We start from the raw sequence: 22,776 nt of genomic DNA, 5'->3' as shown, positions 1-22,776 counted from the left end.
CGACATTTTCGAAAACAATTAATGATGCCACTGCACTACTCAACCACATGTTCGAAAAACACATCATGCAAGATAATTTGTGGTAGTCGTTAGATAAATTTTTTTGGACGATCCGCTGAGGCCAAAATTTCAACGGCTGAGTTGTTTGTTTTTCTTCGAAGATAGACGGACTGGAAAATTCAATGAGTTGGATTTTTTTATATGCTTTTTAATTACGATGTAAAATTCCAGTGTAAATTAAAAACGCCACTGTCAGATTAGAGGATATATTTAGGATATTTTTTTGTTTTTTTGGGAAATCTGTCCATTTTTTATTAAAATTTATTTTTTGTTATTTAAAATGTAATTTTGATTATATATGTTATTTTTTAATTAAATATTTGAATGGTAGAGAATTTACCATTCAAATTTGTAATTTCAAAAATTCCCGGCATAACAATTTGAACCTAAAAATATAACTAGAAAAACCCCAAACGTCTAACCTACGTCTAACCTAAAAATATAACTGGAAACCCCAAAACGTATAACCAGTGAACTACGGCATTAACCAGTAGAGAAATTCGCTTTTTCTTTCGAGGAAATTCTTGGATCGAATGCTAATAATTTCGACGAAAGTCACAGTTTGACATGAAGCAATAAGACAGGACAAAATAGTGGGATTATAAATACAAGCACCTTCCTTTCCTGGTATTGCATCCCTTTCCCTTGTACATAGGTTTAAAAGGCCAATTCCAAAGCCAAGTGTTTGGAGTCTTCCCTTTTTAGAGAGTCTATTGAGAAAAATTGGTGGAGAAATGGATTGTTGCAGAGGCAAGAATCAGAATTCAAAGGGATTGGCATCGGATGCTCTGCCACTGCCCGTGGGACTGACCAACAAGGTGTTCTTTGTCTTGTTTTTCTCTTCTTCCTATTTTCTCATGAAGAGATGGAAGGAGAAGAGCAGGACTGCAACGCCCCTTCATTTGCTCACCTTATGGGAGTTGGTGGCCATTGTGACTCAGCTTGCTTCCTTCATATATTTGGTGGGATTCTTTGGCATTGATTATGTCCAGAATTTCGTCACTGGGAGCAATGATGATGATGATGATGTGAGTGAAGTAGAGTTGATGAGCCTTGCTCCCAAGGAAGAAGTTGTTGTTAAACCTAGTCCTCCTCAAGTACAGCTCAAGGGGAATTTGTTGGGGGATAATGACGATGACGATATTGCAGCTGCTGTTTGCAATGGGACTGTGGCTTCTTATTCCCTGGAGTCTGCTCTTGGGGACTGTAGGAGATCTGCATGGGTGAGAAGAAGGGCATTGGAGATGATAACTGGGAGATCTCTGGATGGGTTGCCTTTGGAGGGATTTGATTATGGATCCATTCTTGGCCAATGCTGTGAACTGCCTGTTGGGTATGTGCAGATTCCTGTGGGTGTTGCAGGGCCTCTTCTGCTTGATGGCATTGAAAACATGGTTCCCATGGCCACCACCGAGGGCTGCCTGGTGGCCAGCACCAACAGAGGTTGTAAGGCCATTCATATGTCTGGGGGTGCTACCAGCGTTCTTCTTAGAGATGGCATGACCAGAGCTCCTGTCGTTCGATTCCCCACTGCCAAGAGAGCTACAGATCTCAAGTTTTATATTGAAGATATCAATAACTCTGAGAATTTGTCTGCGATATTCAACAGGTATAGCCATGTGTTTCTCTTGCACTTTATAACTCCAAATTTACCAAAGTTAAAATTTCATCTAGAGATTCATGAATTTGATCCTTTTGCGAAAGAAATAATCAAATAGGATGACTAATAATCATTATCTGGGTGTTGACTCTTTCTTGATACTTTTGGGAAAGAAACCATCAAATAGGATGACTAATAATCATTATCTGGGTGTTGACTCTTTCTTGTTGATATGAAAACACTTGTGAGGAATAACAATTTTGTGGATGTTCACTCTTTCTTGTTGATCTGATCTGCATAACAGCACCAGCAGATTTGCCAAGCTGCAAGGCATAAGGTGTGCAATTGCAGGGAGGAACCTGTATATGAGGTTTTCTTGCTTCACTGGGGATGCCATGGGGATGAATATGGTGTCCAAGGGCGTGCAGAATGTTTTGGATTTTCTTCAAAATGAGTTTCATGACATGGATGTTATCAGTGTTTCAGGTGAGTTTGTCTATGCAGTTCTGATTGGTATTTGGCTTTTGGGTCATCCCTGTTTTGAGTTTCCTCGACTCTTGTTTCCCAATTCAGTGGTTATTTTTTGGATTTTGCTATGTTGGGCTTTTTGTCTAATGCCAGAGTTTTGGCCAGGCAATTTCTGTGCAGACAAGAAACCTGCAGCTGTGAACTGGATTGAAGGGCGTGGAAAATCAGTGGTGTGTGATGCTGTCATCACGGAGGCAGTTGTTAGCAAGGTCTTGAAGACAACTGTTCCAGCTTTGTTGGAGCTGAACATGCTCAAGAACTTAACTGGGTCTGCACTAGCTGGTGCCATGGGGGGCTTCAATGCCCATGCATCCAATATTGTCTCTGCTATATTTATTGCAACTGGCCAAGATCCTGCCCAAAACGTTGAGAGTTCTCATTGCATTACAATGATTGAGGCTGCCACTGGTGGCAAGGATCTGCATGTATCAACTACAATGCCTTGTATTGAGGTAAGAAAATCTTCGCAGATTACTTTTCTAAGACCACCTTTAGGTCATGTCTGTAAAGAGAAGCAATTGAGATATATTGGATTAAGGCCGATTTGGGGTTTTGGGGAAATTGAAGAAGATGATGGTAACGATTCTAGTTAAATTTATAGAGAAATCTTTCTGTGCTCAGCTAGATTATGTTGAATGTAATCGCTTGTTGATTTTAATGGACAAGGTTTCTAGGAATCACATAAATTTAAAGAAGATTTGGTGTATTATGACTTAAGGGCTGTTTATCTCTGGGGGGACTTTCATTTGGGTAGCTTAACCATCGTTTGAGTCATCAAGTAGGATTGAAAAGAAAAGTGATTACTGCCCTTCAACCTCCTTCCAAATTATTCTGAAAGTTGCCATATTTGTATGCATTGCTTGCAGGTGGGAACTGTGGGAGGAGGAACGCAGTTGGCTTCACAAGCTGCTTGCTTAAATTTGCTGGGAGTCAAAGGAGCAAATGCACAATGCCCTGGTGCCAATTCTCAACGCTTGGCCAGAATTGTGGCAGGAGCAGTTTTGGCTGGAGAGCTGTCTCTAATGTCTGCTCTGGCTGCAGGCCAGCTTGTCAAGAGTCACATGATGTACAACAGATCAAACAAGGATGTGAAAGCAACCTCCTGAGACCTCGTAGTCTATAGAACCCAATAAAGTCAGCATTGTTTTCGGAAGGTTTCCCATCCCTCCATGACACCAGATGCACATGTGGCCAATGTGCATGAACTATCAAGGGTGACTTCAAAGGGTTGTAAATTTAGCGAAGTTGTTAAATTTAGGTCTTTATGCACAATTATTAAAGAGTAAATGATACTTTAGTGGAGAGTATTTGAATATTCTAAGCCATAATCTATTAATCCACAATGTAAGGATATCAACTATAAATATGATGGAAGAAAGGATACTATTTGAATATTCTTAGCAATAATATATTATTGCACAATGTAACAATATCATATATTCTTAGGATGAAGGAAACTTGGTTTGGATTAAATATGTATATGAAAGAAGAATAAATATGAAAGTAACTTTGTGTGTATATGTTGTGCAATTGACGACCACACATATTTCCAATATCATTACTTACACCAATCAGTACAACGCTTTACAATTTAGATGCTTTCATTCTAGCATGAAGTGGATGAAACTCGATCCAAAATTCTATATTCATCAAAAATATTAGAGTTTTAAGTTTTTGCGTTTTTTTAATGGAAAAAATCATACGTGGAGGAGTTTTCAAAGTGTATATAGTTTTGCTTGGGATTGGGTCACAAGATCTGTGAGATCTAATTTTGGACCACAACGACCAGATTGTGCCTTCAGGTCTTACCACTATCACAGCAAACAGTAACAAGGCAGCAAGTGCTTTGAAATGGATTTTAAATAAAAGTAGAGAATAATGTATCTTCCAAAGAACTAGTATAACTTTATAATAAATTTCAAGTCTTTGCTTCTGGCCACTCTCAATTTTTTTTTTTATTGCAAATTGAAATAAGGTGTCAATATTTCGAAAAGATTTTTAATAAACCAGCCTAGATCTATCTAACACCGGATCTATCATGCATTGAGAGGGATCAAATCCCTCAAGTGCAAACCTTCTTTTTGTTGGAAGTTTGACAACTAATTATGTAAATTTGGGTAAAATGTAACAAGTTAGTTTTATACCGAAACATCAATTATGTAACTGAGGAGATTCATATAACACTGATGAATGCCCGAACTATTGTATGGAGAATCATTTATTGATTCAATAGAGATTCCAATCCCTTGCCCCGTGGATGTTTCCTTGACACTCTGTCAGGGTTTTACCACGTAAATCCTGTGTCATTACTTGTGTGTTTGCATTCAGTTTTATGGTTAGTTATTTTCTTTTCTTGGTTAATGTATAACTGCAAATGCCTTCTTTCTTTCCGCATTCACCTATTCGACCTACAAATGGTATCTGAGCAAATTGAGTTGAGTTTTTTTTAGTGAAATGCATGTGGACAAAAAAAGAAGACGCTTCTGCGTGTGCCTGAGCCTGCCACTGTAGAGGAAGATGGTTCTGCATGTGCGTGAGCCTGCCGCTGTAGAGAAAGATGGTTGTGTGAAGAAGACCATCTGCCCTGCGTGGACCATTGTTGTGTGTTAACTGCCCTGCGTGGACCATTGTTGCATGTTTAAAAAAGACCAGAGCCGTCTCTGCGTGAGAAGAGAGGAGGACTGCGCCTGCTTGTTAACTGCCCTGTGTGAACCATTGCTGCGTGTTAAAAAAATACCAAAGTTGTCTCTGCGTGATAAGAGAGGAGGACTGTGCTTGACTTCTGCTTTCTTCGAGGCATAGTGGCCATCTCTGCGTGAGGAGAGGAACACTGTGCCTGAGACTTCTGCTTTCTGCATGGCGTGAAGGCTCCAGTGTGGTGCTGCGTGGTGTGAAGACTCGAAGTCTGCATGCTGGAGCAGAGCAGCTATGTCCCTACGTAATAGAGTGCGAGGCCTATTACTACGTGAAAGAGAGGTCCAGTCTGGTGCTGCGTGGTGTGAAGGCTCGAAGTCTGCGTGCTGTAGCAGAGAGGACCAGTCTGGTGCGCGCTGCCAAGAAGTGTGTCCGTTGAAGTTGACCTCTGCGTGCTGGAGCAGAGAGGAGTTGTGACTGCGTGCTGCCAGAACAGAGCCTACGTGCTACCAAAGGCCTGGCTTGTGGATTCGGGTAATTTTTGTTAAATTTTTCCATAAATTTGTGAAAAACAAAGGGGTGGATTTGTTTAAATTGAAAGAAAGAAAAAATTCAAAGGGGTTTTCTTCATTTAAGTTGAAGGAAGGAAAATAAATATCAAAGGGTTTTTCATTAAAATTGAAGGAAAGAAAAACAAGGGTTTTTTCATTAATTTGAAAGAAAAATTTGTTGAAGGGTTGTTTCTTTTTGTTTGAAAAAAGGGGAATTATTTTTTAGTACAAAGAGTTCTTTTGAAGAAAGAAAAAATATAAGCCCTAGTTGAAAGACTGAATACTGAAACCCTAGGAGAAAAAAAGGGCCAAGATGTCGAATGCAAAACTTGAGGTGGAGAAATTCACCGGCAAGAGCAATTTTGCTCTTTGGAAACTGAAAGTTAGGGATCTGCTGGTGCAATAAGGGTTGCACAAGGCATTGGACGAGAAAACTAAGAAACTTGCAACCATGACTGATTCGGACTGGGAGGACTTGGATGCCCGAGCTCTCAGTACCATCAGGTTATGCCTGGCGGATGAAGTTCTCTTCAACATTGTTGAAGAAAGTACAGTTTCAAGTTTATGGGGAAAACTGGAAAAACTCTATATGACAAAGTCGTTAACCAATAGAATTTATCTGAAAAGACAACTGTACAGTCTTTGAATGAAGGAGGGTTCAAAAGTTGTAGAACATTTGAATGTTTTTAATACACTCATATGCCAATTAACAGATATGGAAGTTAAAATTCAAGAAGAAGACAAAGCTATAACTTTGTTATGTTCACTGCCCGAATCATGGGACCACTTCGTAACTTCAATCAGCTTGAGCACTGCTAATTTTTTGAAATTTGAATCAGTTGTGGGAGCTCTCTTGTCTGAAGAAGTACGAAGGAAATCCAATACTGAAACAGCTGCATTAGAAGCCATGATAGCTAGAGGACGGTCAAAGGAAAGAAGAGAAAAAACAAGGGGGTCTTCCAGATCTAAATCGAAGGGAAAGAAGTGTAAGGCAAAATGTTGGCACTACAATAAAATTGGACACCTGAAGAAAGACTGTTGGAAATGGAAAGAATCTGATAACCCGAAAAAGGAAGCAAATCGGGTCGATTCAGGTATGATAGACTAAGTTTTATCTGCTGAAGAATTATGTATGATAGATGAAACTTCACTTGAATGTAATGTCTCTCAGGGTTTAGAAAGCTCGTTGTTACACTCGGGTGCTTCTCATCACATATGTCCACACAGAAATTAGTTTACTTCATATGAAAATGTAAATGGTAGTTCTGTGTTTATGGGTAATAATGTATCATGTCAGACTGTTGGGATGGGAAATATCAGGATTAAAATGTATGATAGCATAGTTAGAACATTAACTAGTGTTAGACATGTACCTGATTTGAAGAAAAAATTGATTTCTTTGGGAGTGTTGGATTCAGATGGTTATAAGTTTACAAGTCAGAATGGCGTGTTGAAAGTCTTTAAAGGCACCCTAGTTGTTATGAAAGCAGAAAAGGTAGGAAATCTTTACAGACTCAAAGGAAGTACTCAAATCAGTGAAGCAGTGATTGCATCAGAAAAAGAAGTAGGTACTTGTCTATGGCATCAGCGATTGGGTCACATGAGCGAGAAAGGTCTTCAGATACTGATGAAACGTAAATCTCTTCCCAAGCTGAAATCTTTGAAGTTAGATTTCTGTAAACATTGTGTGTATGGAAAACAGTGTAAACAGAAATTTAAAACTGGAAATCATAATAGTAAAGATATTTTAGACTATATTCATTCTGATCTGTGGGGACCATCTCCTGTTGTATCATATGGATGTGCTTTATTTTTTTTTAACGTTTATTGATGATTTCTCCCGTAAAGTTTGGGTCTTTATGCTAAAAAGGAACGCTGATGTATTCAATGTCTTTAAACAATTTAAAGCAACGGTAGAGAAAAGAACATGCAAATCAATTAAATGTTTAAGAACTGACAATGGTGGTGAATTCACTTGAATAGAATTTGAACAATACTATAAGGATGAAGGAATTATTAGACAAAAAACTGTTGTTTATACTCCTCAGCAAAATGGTGCTGCTAAACATATGAATAGGACTCTTATGGAAAGAGCCAGAAGCATGATCAACAATGCTAACTTGCAAAAGGAGTTGTGGGCAGAAGCAGTATCCACTACTTGTTATTTAGTTAACAGATCACCTTCAGTAGCAATTAATTGTAAAATTCCTGAAGAAGTTTGGATAGGTCAGTCTTGTGATTATTCACATTTAAGGATATTTGGCTGTGATGCTTATTCTCTTATTCCTAAAATTCGGGATTCAAAGTTAGATCCAAAATCGAAATGTTATGTCTTTGTTGGGCATGACTATGCAGTGAAAGGATATAGTTTGTGGGATCCTACATTGCGGAAGATAGTCATTAGTAGAGATGTAACATTTGATGAATCTTCTCTTTTAAAATCAAATGTTGAAATAATTGAACAAGAACAGGTATCACCAAATCAGCAAGTTCAGTTGGAGGCTAGACCTTTTGGTGACAATCCAAAGGAAGAAGAGACTTCTAGAGAAAAGGTGTTGAAGATACAAAGGAAGTTGTTGAAGTTTCTGAACCAGTTCAAGTTTCTGAACCAGTTCAGCAGCCAGTCACTCTAAGAAGGTCTACAAGGGAAAGAAAAACTCCCAAAAGGTATGAAGATTCTGCTTCATCTTTTGCTTTGATTACTAAAGATGGGGAACCTTCTTGTTATTAGGAAGTAGTAGATGATACAGATAGCGAAAAATGGAAAACGGCTATGGAAGAAGAAATGGATTCCTTATCCAAGAACAATACCTGGGATCTTATAGAACTTCCTGAAGGGAGAAGTGTTTTTGGATGCAAGTGGGTCTTCAAACTGAAACGGAAAGTTAATGGAAATATCGAAAGGTATAAGGCGACACTGGTAGAAAAAGGGTATTCTCAGGTTGAAGGTATAGAATTTCATGAGATTTTTTCACTAGTTGTAAAACTTGTTTCTATTCGTACTGTGCTGGCACTAATTGCATTACTTAACCTTGAGTTAGAATAGTTAGAAGTTAAAACAGCTTTTCTACATGGTGATTTGAATGAAGAGATATATATGGAACAACCAAAAGGTTTTGTACAAGGTCACAACAGAATATTAGTTTGCAAGCTCAGGAAATCATTGTATGGTCTGAGGCAGTCTCCCAGACAATGGTACAAGAAGTTTGATTCCTTCATGGTGAGCCAGAACTTTATTAGATGTGAGTATGATCATTGTGTATACTTCAAAAGTTTCATATTCATTATCTTAGCTTTGTATGTTGATGATATGCTTATTGCAAGCAAAAGCATGGAAGAGATCAACAGGTTAAAGGTTCAACTTTCTAGGACATTTGATATGAAGGATCTTGGAGCGGCAAAACATATCTTAGGCATGGAGATACCCAGAGACAGGAAAAATGGTAAGCTTTGGTTATCACAGCAAAAATATGTGGAGAAAGTACTTGAAAAGTTCTGTATGAACAATGTGAAACCTATTAATGTTCCATTAGCTTCCCATTTTAAGCTTTTTTCAGTTTTGAGTCCTAGAACTGATGAAGAAAAGTAGTATATGTCTCATGTACCATATGAAAATGTTGTAGGCAACTTAATGTATGCGATGGTATCTACAAGACCTGACATTTCACATGCAGTTGAAGTTGTCAGCAGGTTCATGGAAAATCCAGGTGAAGAACATTGGCGAGCAGTGAAATGGGTGCTCCAATATCTAAGAGGCACAAGTGACCATTGCATCATCTTTAGTGGTAGTGAAGGATCATTCTGCGGATATGTAGATGCTGATTATGCAGGTGATTTGGACAAAAGAGGATCTACTACAGGTTATGTCTTTACTCTTGCAGGTGGAGCAATTACAAAGCTTCAAGAAACAGTTGCATTGTCCACTACTGAAGCTGAATGTTGACACCTAATCCTTGTGATTGGGTGAATTTATGTAAATAAATTAGAAATATGAACAGTCATTGGGAGATGAACCGAACAGCCTCTCCCTCATGTATATAACAAACACCTACCTGATGGAATAATACAGTCGAATCATTTTTGCCTTATGGAGTTACTGCCTGGTCTGACATGGTATCAGAGCCAGCTCCCAAAATAGTTGTAACTCCCTTCTGCCTACTGCTCCCTGTCCTCTGTCCCTGTGGAGTCTATCTACTGGAATCTCTGGCCACTATCTACTGTGCTCTTTGTCCTCTCTGTCTATTGTGCAGTCTGCCCACTGTTCTCTAAATTCAGAAGTCGTTGAGTATAGCAGCGTTTGTGATGAACGCTGGGGCGGTGAGCGTGGAACTGTTTGAATAATGCTGCGACTATTTCTTTTTTCCATGTAAAATAAGTCTGAGGAGGAACCCCATCTCATTCATCTCGCCTGTTCGTGTTTGATTCTCACCCCTCCTCTTCTCTCTGATTTTTCTCCCGCAGATTCATTTCTTTGGTCCTGTTATCATCATGGAAAGCGGCTTCTATTTGTGCACAGAATGGCCTCCCTCCACGCTGGTATAACAGCGTTCGAGGCGTTATAGTTTCTGAAATTATACATTGTATATTTTATAGAGTTGTTTACATATGTTGTTCGGTCCGTAACCCTTGCGTTTAGAACTCCATTTAACACTGCACCGAGAGTTTTTAAGGACTGACTTTCATGCGTGTTGATAGTATATGCTCTCGCTCTGCCTGTAGTGCCTTTCATTGTCTTGCGTTGCTACTTTCACAAAAAATCCAGTCACTGTTCGTGGTTTTGCCATTTTATAGTGTGTTTGTGCATTGCAGTGGCCGTTTCTTTGATCCAGAGGTGAAGTTAGTTTTTTAATATCTGTGTACAAATGGCAGTAGCGGCGATGGTGGTGTCATCGCGGGAGGAGAATATCTACATGGCGAAGCTGGCCTAAGCTTTTGGCCTACGGACAACTGCTGCTACTTGTGGAATCCGTCCACATTCAGAGGTAGAATAATGCTGCTCCATTGAATAACGATGCTGCTCTTAACACGGGTATTATAACACTGTTTGGCATTGTATATAACGTTGTTTTGGCATATAATGCTGGTGTCAATGATTTTTGAAGTTTGTTTTGGGAAATAAAGCTAGTATTTACCTTGAAGTTTTTTTTGCTAAATACCATATGTACGCTACTCCATGCGTTGAACTATACGTTGTTCCATGTGTTGACTGTTTTGGATGTTGGCTATATATATATTAAATGGCCTAACTATGACTACAACAAGTATCTAGACCTTTGAGCTATAGTAAATAGATCGATGCTTTCCAAATGAATGATAGTGAAAGATATGTGGTGATGGCATTAGGGCTTATGTTGTTTGTTGATGACATGACATATATTACATGATTGTAGCTGATTCCGTTTTTTGGAAAATCATAGCAAATTATTATTAGTGTTTTGCTACGAATACTGTAATTATTTTTGGGCTCAGTTAAAATTTTTATGATGGATAAGTTTGTTGAAAAAGTGAAGGGTTTGCAAAAGAAGACAACTCTTCTTGCACACACAGAGGATAATCTTGCTTAAGATTCTTCCAGATCAAGAGGTAGAAGAGATTTCAGAGGCAGGGGGGGCAGAGACTCTCAAGGAGAAAAGGTAGATTTTCACTGCATACACTGCAAAAGAAATGGATCACATGATGCCTCTACATGCAGGCTACCATGGGACAAAATTGAGCAGAAAAGAAACCAACAGAAAGGTAAAGCTGATGATACAGACAAAGGTAAAGCACCTGAATCCGCTCACTATGTTGTGGCACAATGTAACATTGGAGTAAATGAAGATTTATTTAATGCTTCACTTGCTTCTTGGAAAAATGATTGATTTCTTGATTCAGGAGCAACCTGCCACATGACTCATAGAAAGGATTTTTTTGAAGATTTCACTGACAATGTTGATGGAGCAGTATACTTTGCAGATCAATCAAAAATCAAGCCATCAGGGCTTGGCACAATCAGGATTAAACTGCCTGGTCTTCCAGACTTTCTTCTAGATCATGTTCTATATCTCCCACAGCTCAAGAGAAACTTGTTGTCCTTGGTCCACATTTTCCAGCAAGGTCACTCCATTCATATGTTTGATGGCAAGCTTGAGGTAAGAAAAGCATCTGACCACTCACTTGTCATGAGGGGAATAGAAGAAGAAAGGCTTATCAAGCTGCAAGGAACCACTGCTCATGCACAACATTTCTCATACAATTCTCATCATGAAGAAGGTATACTTCCATCAAGTTTATTATGACATGCTAGATTTGGACATTTGAACTATGACAGTCTTCGCTTATTAAAGAAAAATGGTGTTGCTAGTTTGCCTACAATTCCTAGGAAACTTAAGCAATGTGATGCTTGCATTCTAGGAAAGCATAGAAACAGTCTTTTCATGATTCACATTCAAGAGCACATAGAAAACTTGAACTCATTCATTCAGATTTATGTGGTCCAATTCCTGTTCCTTCTGCAAATGGAAATAAATATATCATGACATTTATTGATGACTATACCAGAATGTGTTGGGTTTATTTATTGAAGAACAAATCTGATGTTTTTCAAACATTCAAGAATTTTCATAAATGGATTGAAAATGATGCACAATCTCATATTGGGTCTATTCACACTGATAATGGAAAAGAATACACATCAAATGAATTTGAAAACTATCTTCGCCAACATGAGATCAAACATCAAACAACTGTGCCTTATAATCCCTGTTTAGTCAATTTAGTGTTCCTAAATTGATGTCATTAATTGTCAACCCGGGGCTCGTAAGCTGATGAAGTGAAGGTGTACTATATGTACTTAAGCAACCTCTTAGAGCTTTTTGTCGTTTTGGGGGTGTTGTTTATGGACAGTTTATCTTCCTAAGATGGAATGGAGTTTTTATAAACAGATGAGTGAGTGTGTGTGTAAGGTGATTTCTAACTACTTGCTGAAAAGGAAAAGCTTGAAAGAAATAAATAACTTGAAATAAACTGAAAGCAAAGAACCACTTTCTAATGGCACTAGACACCATTCATGCTGCTGCAAATAAAAAGTAAGAAAATCACTTTAAAAACCAATGATAATGTTTATCTCTTCCTAACTCTCTGTTTCTAACACATAGTACTGTGTAAAACATGATTAGGAAGTAGCTAGAGATGAGTTTAAAAAGTGATAAAAAATGAGAAAAATCTACTTTAAAGACTAGTTATAATGTTCAGCTCTTTCTAACTCTCTGCTTCTATCATATGGTACTATGTAAAGCACGATTAGAAAGTAGTTAAAGATTAGTCTAAAAAGTACTCAAAGCCAGCTGTAATTTATCAGTGTTATGATCTCTAAAAGATAAACAATTTGTGATAAAGAGACCATTCATATGTTAGCAGACAACTTTGAGAAATTAAACTAAAAATCAGCTATGAAAATAAAGTAAAGACAGCAACTTTGAATCTGTCAACTGAAAATACCATTAGTTATAAAGCAAATACATAAACACAAAAACAATCCCGGGTTAAAAACCTGCAAAAGAACAATACTGATCAGCTTAAAATAAAGGCTGGAAATGAAAAATCATGGAAGTGAATCAAGCTGTACATGTTTCAAAGAAAAGGAAATGCTGAATGGAAAATAAGGAAATGCTGAACATAAAAATACTATACAAGGGCAGTCATGAACAGGGGCCCTCCATTCATACAACCCAAAGAAGACTCAAGGAATTGAAAACGTCAGAACAGCACTGCTTCTATTACTCCATATGCAGAAAATTACAGTCAAGAGTGCTAGAACAGCACTACCAAAACAGAGTCTTGAATTGCACTAAAATTATAACAGGTTCATAAAACACAGCAACTAAAAAGTAACATTAAGCGTATGCAAACGCTAGTTTTTATAGGCATCTAAACGATTGCCTAATGCGTAAAGCTAGAAACTGAAAATTAACTAATCTGTCATGCGTAATAAAGGTTCAGCAACACGTCATAAGCCTCGTGGATGAGCTGGAGGTTCTGGTCGTTATGGGAATTGAATCCAGAGTTGGATTATGTTTCCCACAACCTGCGTAACACGGACAAATCACCAGTTGCATTGACGTGACCCAACAGCTTACGTAACACCGTTTAAGCTGCCTTTGTTGACCGTGGCTTGACCCTCGTTGACCGGAGGTGGAGATGATGTGGCTGATCGAACCAATGGCACAGGAACCTTGAGCACCTTTATTCCTAAATGCCCATGTGGCTCGTTTTGCAAAATGACACGTGGAACCTTGAGATTAACAAAAAGGCTGCGGAATCATCAGATGGCTGCGGAATCGCTGAATGGCTGCAGAATTGCCAGACAGCTGCGGAATCTCTGCAAGTATGTCGAAATCTAAACAAAACAGTCACACATTAGCAAAGTTCACTTAATCATGCTTAAAGACATAAAATGTAATGATCTGGGTTGGTTTACAAGGAAAATGAGGCAAAAGAGAGAGATGAGTGAGGGAAAACTGTAGGTAATGATGGATAATCAAGTGCAAAGTAGAGGCTCTACATACCCCCACTACGAGGGTGTTGCATGTCCTCATGCAATGAAAACATTGTTCAATCCACCTGCTGAGATGCCTCTGCTAAGACATCTAATCTCCTCTTCTTCCTCTGTGTGGCCACATTGACTCTTGGTCTTTTCATCAAACATCTGAATTTTAGATTGATCAAAGCTCTGTTTAATTTCCTGCATCTCTTCTTGAGCTTTTTGTTTTCCTTTTGCCAAAGGCCCATATGAAGCATGGTGTTATCTTGGACCATCTTGTCCACATTGCTCTGTTCCTTCAGTCTTTCATTTTCTTGTTTGATGTGGCGATTTAGTACCTCCAGCTCAAATACTTCTTGCTTCAGTGATTGAACTTGCTGCTCCAAAGGTTGAACAGTGCTTGGACCAGCAGCTACTTGTTCTAACGTCTCCAGGTAATTATAAACTTTCTGCTGATCTGGGTCAACCTCTGGTGACCTCTTTGGGCTAGGCTCATGCTCAAATTCAGGTTCATATTCAAATTCAGGCTCATGCTCAAAAGGACTTTCCTCACGTGGAGGACTGGTCTCAACATACTCAGCGTGTGGAGGGCTTTTCTCAAAGTCAGGTCTTGTAGCAACCTTTTCAGGTGTGTTCAAGTCAATGATGAGTGACTTTTTACCCTTTGTGGCCCCCACTTTTCTTTGTAACCTGCTGCTCCTTCTCACGGTGGTGATGCTCTGTTTTTCTTTTTGTGCTTTTTGCTTTTGTTTTTCCACCTTCTTGGAAAGGGCAGTTTCATGGAGTTGGGCCAACCTTTGTTCTAAGGGCTGAGTATCTTCTTCACTAGAATTCTCAGGAGTAAGGTAAGTTTCTTGGGCTGCAGCTTTGCCTTTATCTTTCTTTTGTTTCTTCCTACTCTCTTTTCTCTTTTGAGCAACTTCTTGGGCAAGTTCTGAAAGGGTTTGTGTGATGATTCTTTGAGCTGTCTGATCAATGTCCACAGCAGGCTCAGGGTCAATTTCATGTTCAGAATGATATACATCAGTTTCTTCTTCAATCTGTTCTTGGACAGTTTCCTCTTGGACAACAGTTTCAGGGGTAGCCTCTTCTCTTTTTCTTCTACTTTTTCTAGGCACAGAGGTTTCTCCTGCTTCTTCAAAATGGTTTCTCACAAGAAATCTCTCCCAGGTATCTCTTTTTGCTTTCAACTGTTCCTCAACTAGCATCTTAACAAGACCATGATGATACAGATGTGGTTCAATGTTTCTTGGGTTCCTTTGGACAATTGAACACATTTTTCTAAGACTTGAGAGTAGAAAATATGGAAGGTTAATATCATCTCCTAAGAAATGCATCATGACTTTGGCATGGTAAACATATAAAACTCCAAACCTTCCCTCACAAGTAAAGAATTTTTGCACTAATAAAAGTAAAGTTGTCCATTCTTCCTTGACATAAGTAACAGGAATCCCTTTTGTAAAAATGCTGGTATCCATACCTGGATTCTTTAAGATTTGCTTCCACTGTTGGTCTTGTACTGATCTGTTTTTAAACCATCTTTCTCCAGTTTGTGGGAGTGAAGTGGCCTGTGCTATACTGCTCTCAGTGACTGTAAAATTTAGGTCCCCTATCTCCACTTGATTGTCTTTGTCTCTGAAGGAACGTGCAAAGGCCTTTATAACCTCTTTGTGGTAACCTCTGAATTTCTGGATGCATTGGAGCCAGTTTGCTTTCTGCAAAGCCTCTTTAACTTGAGGATATCCCTCCAGAAATTTTGAACCCTCTGGTTCTGCTCTTAAGAGTTTACCCATTGGCTCTACGGCTCTGTTCTAAAACTTTTGGAAAAAAAGGTTACACGGCTTCAACAGTGGCCTTAACACAGTAAATTTACGGCTCTAATGTAACAGCCGTAACATACGTTCACTGTTAATCAGAATTAGCAGAGAGGAAGAAGTAAAACAGAGTATGGCTAAGGTAGCAGCGTAGTGAGCACAGCGGAATAAGGGAATTGTGGAAATGAAACAACGTGAATGGAATGATACGAGCGTAGGAGGGTTATGAAATGATGGGTAGAAACGGTTAGGTCCTTAGGTTTCGGTCATGGGTTTACACTTGGCTGCGGGATTATGACTTAGAGAGACATAGTACAGTAGTCTACGTCACTTAGGTACGAAAACCTTAATGGAGGATCAGCCGCACTTGAGTTTCAAAATCGTGATGAACAGGACCGATAAGTATGGGGGATACGTGGATTTTTGGTCGCATGATGGGAAAGACTGGTAATCATTACATTAAATGGCAAGAAACATAACCCGGAAACTTTGCAAAATGAGATAACCGTAAGTTTAGGATTTAGATCATACCTCATATCCGCGCTTGGATTGCCTTTGATCATTTTCCACTAACCCTTCATTGTTTTATTGCTGTTGCATGACTCTTTTCCACTTATTGTTGATGACTTCTGAACTGTACAATTTTTTTTTCAAACAGACTGTGTTTCTTTTATGCAGGTGCAGAGAGCTGCGGAATGGCTGCAGAATTGCCAAACAGCTGCGGAAACTGCAGTGGTACCCTCCGGCTGCACAAAACAACTTTAGTTGTCTAAAAAAAATAACTTTATTGATGGAATGAAATGTAATGAATGGATGGATGGATGGATGGAAAGAAATGAGGTGAAGTGAGAGTGATTAGATGAATGAGATGATGAGTGAAGTGAATGGAATGGCGAAATGAGATGGAAGAGAGAGATTTTTTTTTTTTGGAAAACATGAGGTGTCAGGTGACCCTGATTTTCACCTCAGGTTTTCTGCATAAGACTGCCAATCAGAGATTGGTTTTCAGGCTTATACATTTTTTTTTTTTTTTTTTTTTTTTTCAAAAACCAAAGATTAGGCTGATGGAGGAGAAGAATCCTTCTCCACCAACCTGATTGCAGAATCTTCTTTAAACAACTTTACAAACTCTTCTTTTGAGAATGACTTTTGGTAGATTTTCAAGCGATGGCCATTCACAATAAGAGGAGTATGAAATTCATCAATAGTTTTCACTCGAACTGCTCCATTGCTAAAGACTTCATCAATCTCATATGGCCCAAGCCAATGAGTTTGAAACTTTCCTTTGAAGTCTTTGAACTTTGAATCAAACAATAGAGCCCAATCTCCTTTCTGAAACTTTCTTTCTTTGATATGACGATCATGCCATTTAGATCTTTGGTGCTGAACTAGATCGGTCCTTAGAATTGCATCTTGCCTTATTTCATCTAGCTCATTTAGCTGGTCCATTCTGTGTCTTTGGGCTTCTGAGAGGCTCATTCCCAATTGGACTGCCATCTTGAAGGTCTTGATTTGGAACTCAATGGGGAGCAGGACTTCCTTCCCATAAACAAGTTCATAGGGAGAATGTCCTGTTGTGTTCTTCCATGTAGTTCTATAGGCCCATAAGGCTTCAGGAAGCCTTTCCGCCCAATCTCTTCTATGAAGATGAACAGTCTTGGTGATAATGCTTTCAAGAATTTTATTGGTAGATTCCACTTGTCCATTGGATTGCGGATGGTAGGGAGTAGATGTTCTGTGCTTGATCTTATATTCCTTCATCAGCTTCTCCATCAATTTAGATGTAAACTGGCTGCCCTGATCTGTTACAATTTCCCTTGGGACACCAAAACGAGTGAAAATATCCTCAAAAAGAAATTGAACAACTGAATTTTCAGTGGCAGAAGGCAATGCTTTCGCTTCTACCCACTTAGTAACATAATCAGTACAAACCAGTATATACTTCTTTTGCTTTGATGGTGGATTAATTGGTCCAACGAAATCTAGAGCCCATTTCTCAAAGGGTTCGATGCATACCTGAGGCTGTAGAGGCATTTCATTTGAAGGAGTTGGTTTCCCAACTCTTTGGCAGCTGTCACACCTTCTAACATACTGCTTTGCATCTTTAAAGAGAGAAGGCCAATAATATCCTAGAGAAAGGATTTTATAAGCTGTCCTCTTGTCAGCAAAGTGCCCGCCGCATGGTTCATCATGACATGCCTTAAGGATGTCAGGCATTTCATCTTCCCGAACACACCTTCTGATTATACAATCTGGCCCTGTTTTGAACAATTCATTAGAAATCCAAGAATAATGTGAACTCTCCTGAATGATTTTCCTTTTCTCATTAGGAAATAAGTGTGGAGGAAGCTTCCCTGTAACTAGATAATTAGCCATATCTGCATACCAAGGAGTCTTGGTAGTTACTGCAAACAAGTATTCATCTGGAAACTTATCTTCTACTGGAGAATCTTCATTAGTGCTTTGGATTCTAGACAAGAAATCAGCTACTGTGTTTTGTTTTCCAGGTCTATCTAACACAGTAATGTTGAATTCTTGTAAAAGTAAAAGCCATCTTGTAACTCTACCATTAGTGACAGGTTTGTTCATTAAATATCTTATGGCAGAGTGATCAGTATGGACAAAGGTTTCATAGCTGGTTATGTAGTGTCTAAACTTATTGATCGCATGTACCACAACTAAGAACTCTTTTTCTGTAACAGTATAATTTAACTCAGTGGGAGTCAAATTCTTACTTGTGTAATGAATGGCATAAGGGATCAAATCCTTTTGTCCCAAAACAGCTCCTAGAGCTGTATCTGAAGCATCAGTAGAAATGTGGAAAGGGAGTTTCCAGTTTGGCCCCCTTAAGATGGGTGCTTCAGATATCCTAGTCTTTAAAGCTTCAAAGGCAGATTGACACTCAGGATCCCATTTGAACTCACAGTCTTTGGTAAGCAATTTGAAAAGAGGGGATGCTATCTTAGTGAAGTTTTCAATAAATCTTCTGTAATACCCAGTAAACCCAAGAAAACTTCTAACATCCTTCTGGCAATTTGGAATAGGTAACTTAGAGATGACTTCAACTTTGGATCTATCAACCTTAATCCCATCTCCTGAAATATGATGTCCTAAAACAATCCCTTCAGTAAACATCATAAAACACTTTTCATGACTTAAAGAAAGATTTGTTTCCTTACATCTTACCAGTACTTTTTCCAAATTTTCCAAAGCTTCTTCAAATGTATTACCATAAACTGTGAAATCGTCCATGTATACCTCTACACAATCATGAATCAGATCTGAAAAGATTCCTAGTACAGCCCTTTGAAATGTAGCGGGTGCATTGCACAATCCAAAAGGGAGTACTCGGTAGGCAAAAGTTCCCCAAGGACAAGTGAATGTGGTTTTGTCTTGATCTTCAGGTGCTACCTGAATTTGATTATACCCACTAAAACCATCCAAGAATGAGAAATACTTTTTACCTGCTAAAGTGTCTAGTACCTGATCAATAAAAGGTAAAGGGAAATGATCCTTTAAGGTTGCCTTGTTCAATTCTCGATAATCAATGCAAACTCTCCATTTACCATTCTTTTTGGGCACTATAACCAAGGGAGAAACCCATTGGCTATCTGAAATGGGGTAAATGAAGTTTACCTTGAGCAATTTCTGGAGTTCTTCTTTCACGATTTCCCTAAGGTTTGGATTCATCCTTCTTTGTGGTTGCCTAATAGGTCTGCTATTTTCTTCAATATAGATGTGATGAATACAAGTCTTAGGATCGATTCCTTTCATGTCAGTGTATTCCCATGCAAAGGCAGTGGAATGTTTTTGCAACAGTTTAGTTAATTCTTCTTGTTGTGGTCTTTCCAAGTTTTTGTTAATGTTCAATGTTTTTCCTGGAAGGATTTCAACTGTAGAACTACCAAACTCTTCCATTGAGAAGAGAGACATCTGTCTAGAGGAGAGATATTCAATGTCTGCATCTAACTGAAACCGTGTAGAGTCATATTCTAAAGGTATTTCAAAATTTTCTAATGTGTTTAGAATTTGACTATCCTCACTGATTTCAGAGATGGTTAGAACAGGTTGAATAGTATCCTCATCATCAACCCACTCATCTTCTCCTATTTCTGTTATTGCCTTTGCTGGAGGATACAAGTTGAATTTCTTGGTGGAATTACCATCTCATATATACATGTCCCCAGACCTACAACTGATGAAAGCATCAGCTGTGGCCAGCCAAGGTCTTCCTAAAATAAGAGGATGTCCTCCTAGATTGTTCTTGGGAGTTAAAATCATAAAATCAACTGGATATTCCCAAGAATCTAGAGAGACTGGAATATCTTCCAATACACCATCAGGTTTAATGATTGATCTATCTGCAAGCTGCAGCAAAGTAGGTGTAAAGAGAAGGTTAGGAAGCTTTAACTGATCCATGGTCTGTCTACTCATGATGTTGATCGCGGCTCCTAAGTCAATCAAAGTATTTGGGATTTCAACCCCATTAATATGAGTCTTGACAATAGGGCTACCGGGGTCCACATATTTTTGCATGGTAATCTTACCCATCATTATGTCTGCAATTTTTCCAACTAGATGTATCTTTTTAGTATCTCTGGTTCTTTTTCCTGTTTTCTTCAAACTCAACTCCTTTATTGTCTTCGCTAGAATGGGAATTTCTTTAATGGCTTGTAACAAGGGGATCTTGATACAGACATTCTTCAATTCATCTAGGAAACTATAGTCAGGCACCCATATTTGCTTTTCCACTCCTTTGTCAATTTGTAATCTTTCATGAAAAGGAGGTGTAGCCAAAGGTGTAGGTTGCTCAACTATGGGAGTTGTGGAGGTTGATTCTTTTTCTTTTTCTTTTTGGATATTTTGGTTTTGAAGTGATACTTCAGAACCTTTATTGACTTTGAGAGATTCTTCCTCAGAAATGCTTGGTTGTTGAACACTTGTAGAAGGTTGATCTAAGATTCTACCTGATCTGAGTTGTACTTCATTGAGAGGAACAACCATATAGGTAGGAAATGGTTGACCTTCCATCATGTAAGCATTTTGAGGGTTCCTATTATTTGGATTTGGTAATGGCTGAGAGGGAAGTTGATTTGATTTCTGCTGGGATTGAAGCGATAGTTGAGAATTTTGATTTTGTGGAGGAGGTTGTTGTTGTTGAGGATATGGCAATGATAGTTGTTGACCTTGATTTGGAAGTTGTGGAGCCTGCTGATTCTGAAATGATGGAGGGTATTGATAGAATTGAGCAAATCTCCCATAAGGATTTTGCATGCTTTGCATCCATGCTTGAAAAGCATTTTGAGGTTGAGGCCAAGGTTGTTGCCAAGGATTCCAATTTGGTTGGGATTGAGAATTCATAGAGTTGTTAAACCCTTGATTCTGTTGTCCTTGCCAAGGTCTCCTTGCAATAAAACAGAGAGATTCAAGTGTATCTGGATCCTCTTGAAAGACTGCTTTGAGGCCAGGAATTGAAGGACAATCCTTGGTCTCATGAGTTTCTGAGCAAATTACACATGTTTCTACAACGTGTGCATCTAAGGGACATTCCCTTAAAGCATGTTTCTTTCTACATTTCGGGCAAAAGATAGCCAAAGCCTCAGCTTCTGCTTTTTGTTTATTGTGAATCTTAAGGGTATCAAGTTGTTCACTAAGACTCCCTAAGATGTCAGTTTTAAATTCATCAAGCATATTGCCGATTTCAGCCCTACTTACTGATCCTGTTGCAGATTTATTTTCCCTAAGGAGAGAAGGATCTCTAGGCCCTTTTTGAGTTTTTGATTTGCCCCTTGAGAGATGGATACAGAGTTCTGCTATATCATTGAGTGAAAGTTGAGAAATATCCCCTTTCCCCATCATGTTTAAGATATCTATCCATTCATCCCTAATGGCTTTTAATAAGAGGGCTTTTAAGGTCTCTTCATCCAAGGTACTCATTTTTGCTCTTTTCAAGTTATATTGAAATCTTTCAAGTAAATCTTCTAAGCTCTCATCTTCTCTTTGTATCATTTTAAAAACCTCGTCCTTGTGATTAGTAGGCATACAATAGTCCAAATACCTATCCAAAAATGTCTGTTTCATTTCATCCCAAGTCCTAATGGATTGAGTGAGTAACCCCATGAACCATTTCAAGGCTTGATCCTTCAGTGTTGAAGGGAATAATTTGAGTTTCTGAGAATCATCCAGGTAGTCATAAGTTCGACACACCACTTCAAACTCAAATAAGAATGTTTCAGGGTCCTCAGTCCTTAACCCATGGAAATTAGGAAGGACAGATGGTGATATGTTTTTCATAGTGGCTCGGGAATCCTCATTAACAATGGGAAACCCAAATGAATTATCCCCATCTCTATTTCCTCCTCCAAGGGGACCTCTACCTCCATTATTATTATTGTTGTTTCCTCCTCCTCCTCTACCTCTACCTCTACCCCTACCACCTCCTTCTTCCTCTGCCATGATGATTCTCCTAGGGATTTCAAAATCTTCTGGTTCCTCTACAAACGGTGAATGAGAAGAGATTTCTCCTTCTTCTTCAGATGATTCCACTTCCTCAATTACAATTGGTCTTTCTGTGGGAGAAAGAGAAGAGTCTCTTCCTGGTTCAAATTCAATAGAAGGTGTAGGAGAGTCAACTCTTGGCTCTTGAATTCCAGGAATTCTAGGACTAGGAGTGTCAGTTGGAGATAAGGGGGGTGTCTCTTGTCTATCCCTTGAAGCAGATGGGCTTGTAAAAATTGAACTTCGAGCTCTAGCTAAAAACCTTCCTCTAGAATCTCTAGCTCTATGCATGTCATTTTTTATTATTTTTCTTCAAGTCAAGTCAATAGTTCTTTTTCTGATCTTCCAGTTCACTCTAGGTGCAAGAAGAGAGCATACTCAAGAAACTACCAAATCAATAACTTTCTCTTTTCTGATCCTCCAGATCACCTTGAAGTGCAAGAGGAGAGCATACTTTGATAGGTTATCAACTTCTTTCCTTGAAATTTTTATGTTTTTTTTTTCTCTAAGAATATGGCTACTTAATTTCACTTCCCCGGCAACGGCGCCAAAATGTTTAGTCAATTTAGT

At 38.7% G+C, this 22,776-nt stretch overlaps 1 protein-coding gene across 1 annotated transcript; it reads left to right on the top strand.

Annotated features, from left to right (window-relative positions):
- Nucleotides 1–636: 636 nt before the first annotated feature.
- Nucleotides 637–3,706, top strand: LOC149149188 (3-hydroxy-3-methylglutaryl coenzyme A reductase 1-like). The gene is made up of 4 exons (XM_089439557.1): nt 637–1,669; nt 1,965–2,146; nt 2,294–2,640; nt 3,055–3,706. Exons 1-4 carry the CDS (start codon nt 795–797, stop codon nt 3,292–3,294), a joined length of 1,644 nt encoding a protein of 547 aa, XP_089295683.1. The 5' UTR covers nt 637–794; the 3' UTR covers nt 3,295–3,706.
- The last annotated feature ends 19,070 nt before the right edge of the window (nt 3,707–22,776 follow it).

The sequence above is a fragment of the Pinus tabuliformis genome, chromosome 9 (genome assembly GCF_031772625.1).
Source record: "Pinus tabuliformis cultivar Carrire ecotype Pingquan chromosome 9, CPIR1, whole genome shotgun sequence".
Classification (NCBI taxonomy): domain Eukaryota; kingdom Viridiplantae; phylum Streptophyta; class Pinopsida; order Pinales; family Pinaceae; genus Pinus; species Pinus tabuliformis.
The sequence above is the reverse complement of the archived record's forward strand: the minus strand, read 5'-3'. Positions and strand labels throughout refer to the sequence as shown.

Bases quoted from the DNA above. Each gene is read 5' to 3' on its own strand.
- LOC149149188 (XM_089439557.1), top strand. From the start codon at position 795: ATGGATTGTTGCAGAGGCAAGAATCAGAATTCAAAGGGATTGGCATCG. The intron at 2,147-2,293 runs GTGAGTTTGTCT...AGTTTTGGCCAG, and splicing joins GGATGTTATCAGTGTTTCAG to GCAATTTCTGTGCAGACAAG. The intron at 2,641-3,054 runs GTAAGAAAATCT...CATTGCTTGCAG, and splicing joins CTACAATGCCTTGTATTGAG to GTGGGAACTGTGGGAGGAGG.